Genomic DNA, 12,045 nt, shown 5'->3' with positions numbered 1-12,045 from the left:
TTGTATACAAAAAAAAGAAAAGAAAAAAAAAAAAGGTCTTTCCTCCTTCACATCGGTAGGTTTTAAAGACCAATCTTTTAACACGAATTTGTGTTCACTCTGGTCTATTTTGGGGGATAAAACAAACTCGGAAAACATTTTTCATAAAAGAGTAATTATGTCTAGTATTGGAATTGTAGACGGTGGCTTGCAAACCGAGCCTCAAGGGTGGTGTACATAGGCATTTTTTTAATAACAATAAATACAAGGCACAGAGAGGTGAAAATTGCTGCACGTGATGTGCAACACATGCAGATTAAAGCGAATGTTCATTTATATCCATAAGCCGGGGCTTCAGACTGTCATGCTCATGAGGCAGTACCGTCGAATAAACTGTTCCAACCTGTCATTTGTGATGGGCTTTTTACTAGTTATATATAGATTAATAGGATAAAGATAATAGGATAATAACCTACAAGCAAGATGAATCTTTGACTTAAAATGTTGAATATTTGGAGGACAACAAATTAGATTTGTATTTCTTTAGTTTCCTTGTATATTACAGTTATTCCTACTTCTCTTCCATGCCAGCATTTGTGCTGCCGTACCTCTCTCATATGTTACCTGTGAAGATCCGAATCCGGTTTCCATATGTGAAGATCCAGAAAATAGCTCAGATGTACTAAACTCATATTTTATATTATTGGGTTAGCTTTTTATTTTATATTATTTAGGTTATTGGGTTAGCTGCCTGAAGAAGGAAGCACACTAGTTATAGAGCGTCAATGTGATACGAAAGTCACGTACACTACATGCTTCACACGTACACAAACATCAGCCTTCTTCGAAAACACAATACACTACGGGTTTCCTCATTGCAAAATGATAAAAAACTAAGTCAAAAAATAGAATGGCAAAAACTTCATTGATAAAAGGTACAATTTTTCCATTTTCAATGGGCCTGTTGTTATCAGAGGAAGAGGAATTGAGAGCAGAACACAGTGGAGGAATTTTATATTCTTAAACAGAAGTCTAAAATGGGAACATTCTGTGCACATGGTCAAATAATGGAGGGACTTTTTTCTATCTACCAATATGATGGATGCGGTGCCACATCATAAATCGTCACAAGTGAAACGACGTTCCCTCACTGTTCCAGGATTAATGTTGTTCGCGTGAACAATGGCATCAATTTTATTTAGAGACTGAGAAATTCAAGGTTGAGCTGAAGTATCCAGGGTTGCCCAGGGATATTCAATGAAATATGTATTTAAATAACACACTGTGTTAATTATCAATCTTGGGCAAGCCTGGTGTTGGCTTCGCGGTTAGGGTGCCGGCTTGGGATCCTAGGATCCTGGGTTCAAATCCCGGTCAATCGCTGAATTAACACCAGGGGGGTTGACTCAGGCTGTCATCCTTTCGAGGTCGGCAAATTGAGCACCAGTTCACTGGTAATTCCCTGCGTGTCGCAAGAGGCGACCAACAGGGTTGGCGGCAGGAAGGGCATCCGGCCGTAAAACATTGCTTAAAAAAGGGGACCACGGTGCCCAAAAAAGGCCAACCCCTGCTCTGCAGGGAAAAATGGCCTCTAAAGGTTGTTGGTTGTGGTTGTATCAATCATGGGCGTTACAAAATGTGCAAGAAATGTTTTCCCTGCTTCTAAATTTTCATTAATTATATTTTTTTAACCGATCGCTCCCAGGAAAAAAAACCCAGGCAGCATATGAGCAACAAAGTTTCATTTTAAAATGTTTGAAAACGCACAACACTGCATGTTTTGGTATTTGACCCTTTGACCTTGCCCGGGGGGTGGGGGGGAGGCAAAATTATACTGCACTTGTTTTTTTGTTTTTTTTCAAAACACATCAGGATAACACAATTAATCGATTCTAAACATGCTGGCCACAATTTTTTGTGCTCTTATCTTCAGAAACGATTGAGACCTGAAAGATTTTAACTTCATGTAGTCTCAGAATACGAGCATGTCAATATGGAGATTGTATTTAGCCAACCGGGCAACTCTTATTGTTCAAGAACAACTGGTGGGCCCAAATGCATGATAGCTGTTAGTCAAGTGGAAATGCTTGGAAAAGGAAATCAGTAACAAGTGCGTTAGGTATAGTCATATCTCCTGTCAATGAAGTGCATGACAAAGTGTAGAATAGATGGTCTGGCACATTCAAACGATGATTAGTATTTCACATTCATAATAAAAACAATTGTAGAGTATAAAGTATCGTTGAGAGAGAGGAAGACAAATGATGAATTGCGAAAGATGATGGGAATAGAGCCTGTGATGGATGCTGTGAAGAGTAACAGTTTGAGATGGTTTGGTCATGTGTTGAGGAAGGATGAAAGTGACTGGTTGAGAAGAGTGATGGAAATGAATGTAGAAGGAAGTAGAGGACGGGGAAGACCGAGAAAGACTTGGCTAAAGATGGTCGAAGAAGAAATGCGGGCAAGGGGGTTAACAAGGAGAGATGCAGAAAATAGGGCAAAATGGAGAACATTGTCATGGGGACCGCAAGGCTAACCCCTGCTCTTGCAGGGAAAATGGCCTTAAAATGCCTGTTGTGTTGTTGTTGTTGTAGAGTATAAACTTACAGCGCTGCTTGAGCTTTTGATAGACAAAGAAAATTATTATCGCAATGATCAAAATGGCAACGGCTGCTCCGTAGATAATGCCTGTAACCTGCCAAAGAGAACAAAAAAAAATCCTTTATAAAATTACAAAAATTCAATCCGAAATTCAAAGGCAACAAGTGAATTATCCAGCAATATGCCTGCAGTGCTGGAGCAGGATAAGATACGTACATTAATCTACCAACTTGGATTTAAAATATACGTATTGCATATCTCGACATCCTCTCTAGATGCAAACCCGAATCTGACCCAGGCCCAACCACAACAGCAGAAACGTTTACCAGATTGTGAAATAGAAAGTCCTACCATGGTGGTCTGCAGCTGTTCTTCCATAAATGCAAGCAGTGGGGAACGAGGATCCAGAATCTGAGACTCACTTTCCTGCAGGTGGTTAGAATTAGGGTAGTGACTAGAGACTAGTGAATAATGACAAAATCAATATGTTACATCAACTTCTTCTATACAATTAAAATAATTCTACAGATGGAAATAACACTTTCTTAAGAAACATATCAAGTCAAAACACGAGTCTCATTACAATAAAGAGTGAAGAACGAGTCTTCCTCAAGAAGGTCGATCTGCATCGTTGAACAGGTAGAACAATGGATGAAATCAATAGAAAATTGATTGAGGTATGCTAGCTCCCCTGGGAAGCATGGAAAAGGTTACGTTTCGGTGTTAAGAGGTTAAAAGGTTACGTTTCGGTTTCGGTGTTAACCCTTCGTCGGAGAAAAATAACTGAGGTTTCGGGAATTAACCCTCTTTTACTCCGACGAAGGTTATCGGCCGAAGCAACAACTCCTTGCTTCCTACGATGAACAGACATCAACCAACGTTCTGTTGATTGCATCCGTCGGTACAATAAGCACAGGCATTGAAGATTTTTGTGTGGGTTTTAGCAGCTGGTGACCATAAATGGCAAACCCACCTCCATCATGGGAAAGTGTTGATTTAAAGGACCAGAAATCAAAGGGTTATCTGTACAACAAGGAAGGGGGAATGATATGGGAAAAAAAAAAACAATACAGTATTATATTTCAATGAAAGTGACTCTTAAAACAGTCAACAAACAGGTGCGTAACAAAGTCAGCCGACAACGGGTGCAGGACGCATTGGGAATGGCACATCCAGCAAGACAGGTGTATGTTGCACCATGCATTACATTTGTTGCACCTCAACATCTCAACCACAAGTCTCCCGCCCGGCATCATTCACATCGCCACAACCCCGGCAAGTCCTTTCGTCGACTCGTCCCAACAAACTTACGAAGTCCCGTCCCCTCTGCAAACAAATGTGTCGTGCTGATTAGTCATTTTTCTCAGTTAATGTCCTAACCTCCCCGAATGAGATCGTCGGTACATTGCAAGAGCACACTAAGTGGCTGGCATATATGAAGAGCCAGACGACAAGTTAGAAGACTGAACATGTGCCCATGTGGACAAAAGTGTTAATAACATTTTTTTTAAATTACACAGAACTACCCTACGTGTCCAGGTTTGCCAGTCTACGTATCTAGACACCGACCATGGATGGCCACCACACAACCAGAGTTACCATCGACAGTGGTGCCACGGGAAACCTGATTCGTGGAACCACTGCAAGCAACTTAGGAGCCAAGATTCAGTAAGAAGAGCACACAGTCTGCTCATCAGGCGCATGGTTCCTCCACTCTTCAAATTATCGGCGAGACGAGACTCACACTGACATGCGACGGAAGATAAGTCCAATTTGAGGGCCTGGTGGGCGAGAACTTTGACGGGGGGGTATTGGCCTCCTCCTGGGTCGATGTTCTTTGGAAGGGAGCTCATATTAATGTGATTACAAAAATATTACAGAGAATGATGAAAAAAGCGGATTTCTCCGATGGGAACACAAAATTCTAACCGGACCGAGGTTGCTGCTGCTCGAGAACTCACAAAATCAGACACAAACACGGACACTGACACGCAGACACAAACACGGACTCTGACAAGCAGACACAAACACAGACACACAAACATTGACACCGACACTGACACGCAGACACAAACAGGGACACTGACACGCAGACACAGACACAAAGACACAAACACGGACATTGACATTGACACGCAGGCACAAACACAGACACTGACATGCAGACACAAACACAGACACTGACATGCAGACACAAACACGGACACTGACAGACACTGACACACAGATACAAACACGGACACTGATACTGACACGCAGACACAAACAGGGACACTGACACGCAGACACAAACAGGGACACTGACATGCAGACACAAACGCAGACACTGACACAAAGACACAAATACAGACACCGACACGCAGACACAAACACGGACATTGACACACAGATACAAACACAGGCAATGACACGCAGACACAAACACGGACACTGACAGACACTGCCACACAGATACAAACAGGGAGACTGACTGACATGCAGACACAAACACTGATAGTGACATTGACACGCAGACACAAACACGAATGCCGACACACAGACACAAACCGGGACACTGACATGGACACGCAGACACAAACACGGACACTGACACGCAGACACAAACACAGACACTGACACACAGATACAAACAGGGAGACTGACAGTGACACCGACACTGATACGCAGACACAAACACTGACACGCAGACACAAACACTGACACGCAGACACAAACACTGACACGCAGACACAAACACTGACACGCAGACACAAACACGGACACGCAGACACGGACACGCAGACACAAACACGGACACGCAGACACAAACACAGACGCAGACACGCAGACACAAACACGGACACGCAGACACAAACACTGACACGCAGACACAAACATGGACACAGACACGCAGACATAAACACGCAGACACAAACACGCAGACACAAACACGGACACGCAGACACAAACACGGACACGCAGACACAAACACGGACACACAAACACGGACACGCAGACACAAACACGGACACGCAGACACAAACACGGACACGCAGACACAAACACGGACACGCAGACAGTGACTGAGACGTGCGGATTTCACGGACACGGACACACAGTGACACACACCTTGTTTAATTCGAGGCAAGATGAGACAAGATGAGCACTTACCTTCTGCATTCTCCATGGACGCGTTAAACGAATAAGAATCGATGTCCAGGTGCACGTCTACAGGTGGGAAGAAGAACGTGAAATGGAAAGACGCGTTATTGAGTCGGACAAACACGAAACAAATCGTCGGGTCACCTCGTTCAACCCAAAACACTGTACATGGTGAAGAACGTGACCCACAACATTCACCAAAACGACGAACGGTCCGAATGAATAGTATATTCATGCATTTTCCCCAAAATTTGTGTTCGTCTGTAAATCCAATAAAGATATATATATATATATATTTCCCCTTCAATTTGATTCTTAATAAATTGAAGTCTGGTTGAACTGTCGGCGGCTTAGCCTATACACCGCCCTTAAGAACGTCCTCTTACTGTTATGCTCACAATACGATATCTATATATTGCGTACGCTAATGTAGTATGATGATGATGATGATGTTGTGTTTTTGTATTCGAAGTTTCATCGTTTTTGTTGATTTGTTTCACGTTTCCTCCACAATGCACTTGATGCCAGACATGGGATCATTGCCGTCTCTCTCTGGCCCTGGGCATATCTCATGCTTTTGAGTTTTGATACTTACCATGTATGGACGTGCAAAACGCTCCACTTGTTCAAATTAGTCTCTTTCCGGTTCCGGTGAGTGACGGGAAGATGGCGCGAACGTGAAATGGCCCTGGCTGACGAGAGTTAATAAATGTACGACAGGCGATCGTTGTCTGTAAATTCAGTCGAATTACATTACATGGCGATGAAGGCTAAACACCTACAAAACACAGCATGACTTCCTTCGGCCATATCGACGAATTCGACCCTCATGGGGGACATTTTGACACATTCTGAGCAGTTGGCTTTCTACTTCGAGGCGAATGGCGTCTCGACGGAAGCCTGGATGGCCATATTGCTCCAGCTTGCATCACTCGCAAATGGCAGAAAGAGAAAGCTGCTGACAAGAAGATTCATCACTTTATCGGGTCAGTGGAACTTAAGTTTGACCAGGTGATCTCTGTTTCAGATAACTCAGAATCGTATGACCTGCTTCATATTCATTCTCACGACAAGCGGGACCCTTTTCTTGCCACTGTCGTTGTCGACAATCGACCAATGCAAATGGAGGTTGACACTGGTGCGACTGTCTCAGTGCTGTTTTCACAAACCATGTGAAGTAATGCTGACCGACCCGACCTGAAAAACCTATGGACTCCACCCATACAGGTGAGACGAGACGATTGTTCCCTGCGGAACCTGTGACATCACGGTGGGCTACGATAATCTCGAGTTCCACCTACACCTGATCGTCATTCCTGGAAAAGGGCCTTCCTTACTCTGCAGGTAATTCAGCTGAAATGGGAAAGCATTCATCAACTCCAGACAGCCAAAGTTTCTCCGATGGCTACAAAACACTCAAAAATGTGCTCGATATGTAGCCGGAGGTCTTCAAGGATGAGCTTGGACCTTTGAAAGGACGGATAACTAAACGCAGTGTTGACCCGGATGCCAAAACTATATTTTGGAGAGCTCGCCCTGTCCCTTTCGCCCTGCGGGGTCATATTGAAAGTCTGGGGATCATCAAGCCAATTCAGTACGTTCGTTCCGGTCATAAAACCAGACCAGTCCATCCACACATGAGATTATAAGATGACCGTGAACAAGTGTTCGTCTTTTGAATATCCAATCCCGAGGATCGAAAGCCTCTACGCTCATCTCACTGGAGGCAAGACTTGTACTAAACTTGATCTCAAATCTGCCTATCAACAGCGACGTTTGGACCAGGATTTGAAACAGGTATCTTGCCATCAACACGCATCGTGGGTTGTATAGGTACCATCGACTCGGTTTCGGATTGAAATCTGCGCCTGGCATCTATCAACGTGTGGCCATTTTGCAAAAATGTGTAGCCAACTCGTATAAATTTTTTAACACTTGGGCTAAGGCTCGTAATAGAGCTGACACCCCCACTGGACATACTGAGGAGACAAACACACCGCAGCCACTGAGCTTGGGGGAAGTGGCGTCACCACTAAACGTCATAATTGTCACTGTGCAGGGGTTTAACTGGAAACTTGCATGGTTTTGGCACGGTTGTTCTTGGTGTGAATAAAGTTGATTTTTACTTCAGTAAGACTGGTGTTTGGTCGTTGTGCTTGGTTTGGAGATTCCCTTTAACCAAAGTGATCCTCATGCGGATGAACCGGCACTTACATGGAAGGATGTGCTGCAGGTTGTCAGGATTTCTATCACATTGTGTGGTGTTAAGGTTAGAGCATTCACTCTGAGTCTGGGAGGTGGATGGTTCAAACCTCGACCGAGTCATACCGAAAAATGGTACGTGCTGCTTCCTTGCTTGATGCTCAGCATTCAAAAGGATAGAGCACGGACAAGCAACCATATGTTGGCAACAGCAACATAGGCTTTGATGGGCCAATTGGCCTCCTTCTGAGTCGATGTTCTTTGGAAGGGAGCTTATATTAATGTGAAATACAAATATATGACAGGATACTCTGAGTACTCAGCAGGGAATTTGCTCAAGAGGATTTCCTCCTCCCCATGGATGCCAACCGATAGGGATTGTCCATGTTTAAAGTTTTTGGTATGACTTGAACCAGTCCAAATCAGACGGGCGTTTTTTAGGAGACACCATCTCCTTACTGGATGACTATCGGCTCCCTACGGGATCCCGAGGAATCCTCGATAGTGTGTTCTTTAGCTGGATTACAAGGTTTCACTGCTACAAAGCTGCATTCATTGTGGCTAAAAAAGAAACCGTTTGGGACACAGAATTGGTGAAAGAAACCATCATCTCAGCAATGGAAATTTTGCTGGACTATGAACCTAAAGTGAAAGCTAGCGATTGTTCGAAGAATTCAGGATTTGGCTGTAAGTTTGGGAAATCATCAATCGAAAGCGTGTCTTTGCTATTCGTCAGCATTGAACGAATCAAACGATATCAGCGACACTGCAACTTGTTTTCTGGGTTCGATGTGTCAAGTGACCTCACAATACGTGAACAAATGCTGGAGATTTGTGATCTGAGAGGACAAACATGTGGGATTAATTTGCCCAACGCTTTCATGGAGGTGGAGAAAATATTTGGCCTGAATTTGACCGAGTTGGTTTCATTCACAACAGATCGGGCGCCAGCAATGACCAGGAAAAAAAAATCGGGGTTTCTTGAGCTTCTGTGCAAGTACTTGAAAGATCTTGGCAGCGTTGTTTCCAGTACCGTGCTGTCCTTCCACTGCATACTTCCCCAGGAAAGTCTCTGCACAAATGGTGGGGAATGACACGTTTCTCGACTTGAGAATTATCTGCCCAGCAACAGTGCTCTTGTTCGCTCTTGTTCATCGGCAGTTCGTAGAATCACTCAATAAATTGGATGACTGTGATTTTGACGACCACAAAGTCAATGTTTTCTTCTGTGACACAGATTAACAACCTCCATCCGCCAAGGCTTGAATTTACTATCCAAGTTACTGTACTGCAGAAGGTCTGAAGTGGAATCTTCACATTCGCAATATTGTCACCAAGGTAAATGGAAAGTTGTTTATGTTGAAGATGCTCAAAACATTGAACTTGGCTGTGGAAGATTTGCTCACCATTTTTAAAGGCTATGCTAGATCACTTTTAGAGGATGCTGTTCCAGTTTGGAATGCCGGTCTCACAATCTGCCAAAGTAACGACCTGGAACAGGTTCAGAAAAGACTCTCCGAATCATTCTAGGACAATCATACATTCATTATGATCAGACCTTCAGTTTTGTAATATCTCACTTCCGCTTCCGTTTTCCCTGGCGAGGAAGTGTTTTTCGATCTCTCCACACCATCAAAGTTTAGGTATTTTCCCATTCGTCTCTTTGTCAAATTTCCACTCGTTATTTTATTACCCTCGCCAGAGGAGAGGGTATTGCATTTGAGTCCGTTTGTCTGTCTGTTTGTCCGCACAGAATAAATATGATTTTCTCTGCAACCGTTGGTCCGATTGACGGCAAATTTTCACCATAGGTGCAAATACACCTGTAGAATTTTTAAATTATAATTATAACGTCATAGGTCACGTGGTACGGGCGCCATCTTGGAAAAACTTTGCACCTCTATATCTCCGAAAGCGCTGCATAGAAAAAATTGAGACCTGCCTCATTGTAAAGAACTCTCCATGAGGTATAAAATATGTTAATGATGATGTCATAGTTGCCCCCATTATAACGTCATAATTCGACAAGTACAAAACATCATCCGATCAAGATGAAATTTCTTGAGCATCATCGAGGGATAAATTGGTGGAGGAAAAAAATAACGATGACGTCATTGGTCACGTGGTTCGGCCGCCATATTTGTTTTAACACAAAAGCCTTAAAAACCACTGAAAACACGTCCTGGCGAGGGTCTGCAATCTCTGATTGCTCTTACTTGTTGTGTATGTGTTACTGTGTGTTTCTAGTTCGTGTTAGTTTGTAATTCATGCAAACTTGTGTAATTCATCGTTTTCTGTTCGCACCGCGTGCGTGGCCTGGTCTCTCTAGGCTTTCCTCTCCCCGTCGGTGTTTTGTTAATTTAACTTCTTTCTTTCGCTGTATTGCTTGTTTCTTAGATTTTCTCTACTCCCCCTAACTTCCCTGAACATCTTACCCTTTGTCTAACGTTTTATATCCCAAAAAAGAAAATAATAATTCCTTCTCCCCACGTGTGCGGTCGTCTCGCCCCACCCCCTTTTTTTTCTCCTTTTCTTCCACCACTTCCTTCCATCTCCAGCCAATACTCGCAATTCTAGTTTCCACCATATGCATTCAACCCTTTCTCCTTCTTTCTCAGATTCACGGCCATATTGGATTTCATGAAAAACCTCTAAAATGCACCTCCCCCTTCATTTTTCGGATCAATTCAGTTCAAGCGTTGCAAAATTGATTCAATTGATTTGTTCAAATTTATCCAGGCTGCCGTTGTCAAGGACATTGTTGCACGCTTGTCCAATCAGAATGGGACATTTTGGTCCCCGGGGCATCACTGCTCGCAGTTTTCATTTCTTCTTGTTTCCATACTTTTTCACAGTAACATCCCTTTTTCGTTTTTTAAATGCTTCTATTACTAGTTAAATAGCTTTCAAACGACCTCAAAGTAAATCGAATGAAATTTACTTTCAATCATTTACTGATTTTACGTCATTTCCTCCATCTTGAGGAAGTACCATTAGGACGTCAGTCAGCGTTATCTTCATTCTTAACACTCAGCATTCGGCCCACATAAGCTATCCTGGCAAATAATGAACAGCGATTGACATTTGACTTAATTCATTGTTGGCCACATATCACACTCTGGTTGACCCACACTACGGTCCTATCAAGTTTGGTTACAATCTGTGCAGGCATAGCCGAGATATGACAATACATTACCCATGATAGTGTGAAAAGACAGATACACGCAGAGACAGACACAGACAGAGCTAGTCATTCTAATACTTCGTTAACCCCTCCGGAACCAAGGTATAAATCGATTCTTCGCCTGAAGATCTGTCACCATATTATTACTTTTTAGCCCTACAATAGAAAGGGCCCCCCACGTGAGGTTTGCAGGGAGCCACCCACATACCCAGCGGAGGCTCTGCTTATGCCTTATGGTCATGTTTCTGCTCTGCTTATGGTCATGTTTATGGTTTATTTTCGCGAAGCGAAAAGCGGGGTTAAGCATTCTTGTGTGTAGGGTGCCGTGTGCCGTGCGTTCTGCATTTTAAAAATTCATTTTCTCAGCAACCGTTGGTCCGATTGACATGTAATTTTCACCGTTGGAGCGCCTCCTCCTGTAGAATATTTTAATGATTATTATGACGTCATATGTCACGTGGTACAGGCACCATCTTGGAAAAACTTCGCACCTCTATCTCTGAAACCGCTCCAAGGAAAAAATTGAGACCTGGCTTATTGTCAACTACTCCCCATGGGGAATAAGATATGTTAATGATAATGTCCTTATTTATATATATATATAAATGATGTCATCGGTACCTTAATTATGACGTCATAATTCGACAAGTACATCGCTTGATTCGATCAGTATGATTTTTTTTTTCCTCTGCATTTCTTGGTCAGATTGACAAAATATTTATCATAGGAGTGCCTCCTCCTGTACAATATTTTAATGATAATTATGACGTCATATGTCACGTGGTGCAGGTGCCATCTTGGAAAAACTTCACACCTCTATATCTCTGAAACCACTCCATGGAAAAAAATTGAGACCTGGCCCATTGTCAACTACTACCCATGGGGAATAAGATATGTTAATGATGTCATCGATGCCTTCATTATGACGTTATAATTCG

The 12,045-nt window shown here is 43.0% G+C and overlaps 1 protein-coding gene across 12 annotated transcripts in view; it reads right to left on the bottom strand.

Annotated features, from left to right (window-relative positions):
• LOC137432502 (patatin-like phospholipase domain-containing protein 7) overlaps positions 1–5,931 on the bottom strand; it is a 170,660-nt gene extending 164,729 nt beyond the window's left edge. For 11 of the 12 annotated variants that reach the window (XM_068124495.2, XM_068124501.2, XM_068124503.2 and 8 more), the window contains exons 1-4: positions 5,731–5,931; positions 3,554–3,603; positions 2,932–3,006; positions 2,587–2,674 (exon numbers count right to left, since the gene is read on the bottom strand). In XM_068124495.2, the coding sequence (XP_067980596.2) occupies positions 2,587–2,674; positions 2,932–3,006; positions 3,554–3,603; positions 5,731–5,746 (229 nt within the window). In that variant the 5' untranslated portion in view covers positions 5,747–5,931. Of the gene's footprint in view, positions 1–2,586; positions 2,675–2,931; positions 3,007–3,553; positions 3,604–3,798; positions 3,907–5,730 lie in introns of all 12 variants that reach the window. The other variant, XM_068124499.2, reaches the window with a different exon arrangement.
• Between the last annotated feature and the right edge of the window lie 6,114 nt (positions 5,932–12,045).

The sequence above is a fragment of the Myxine glutinosa genome, chromosome 8, assembly GCF_964187855.1.
Source record: "Myxine glutinosa chromosome 8, kmMyxGlut1.1, whole genome shotgun sequence".
In the NCBI taxonomy this organism is placed as follows: domain Eukaryota; kingdom Metazoa; phylum Chordata; class Myxini; order Myxiniformes; family Myxinidae; genus Myxine; species Myxine glutinosa.
Note: the sequence above shows the minus strand (reverse complement) of the source record. Positions and strands in the feature narration are given on the sequence as shown.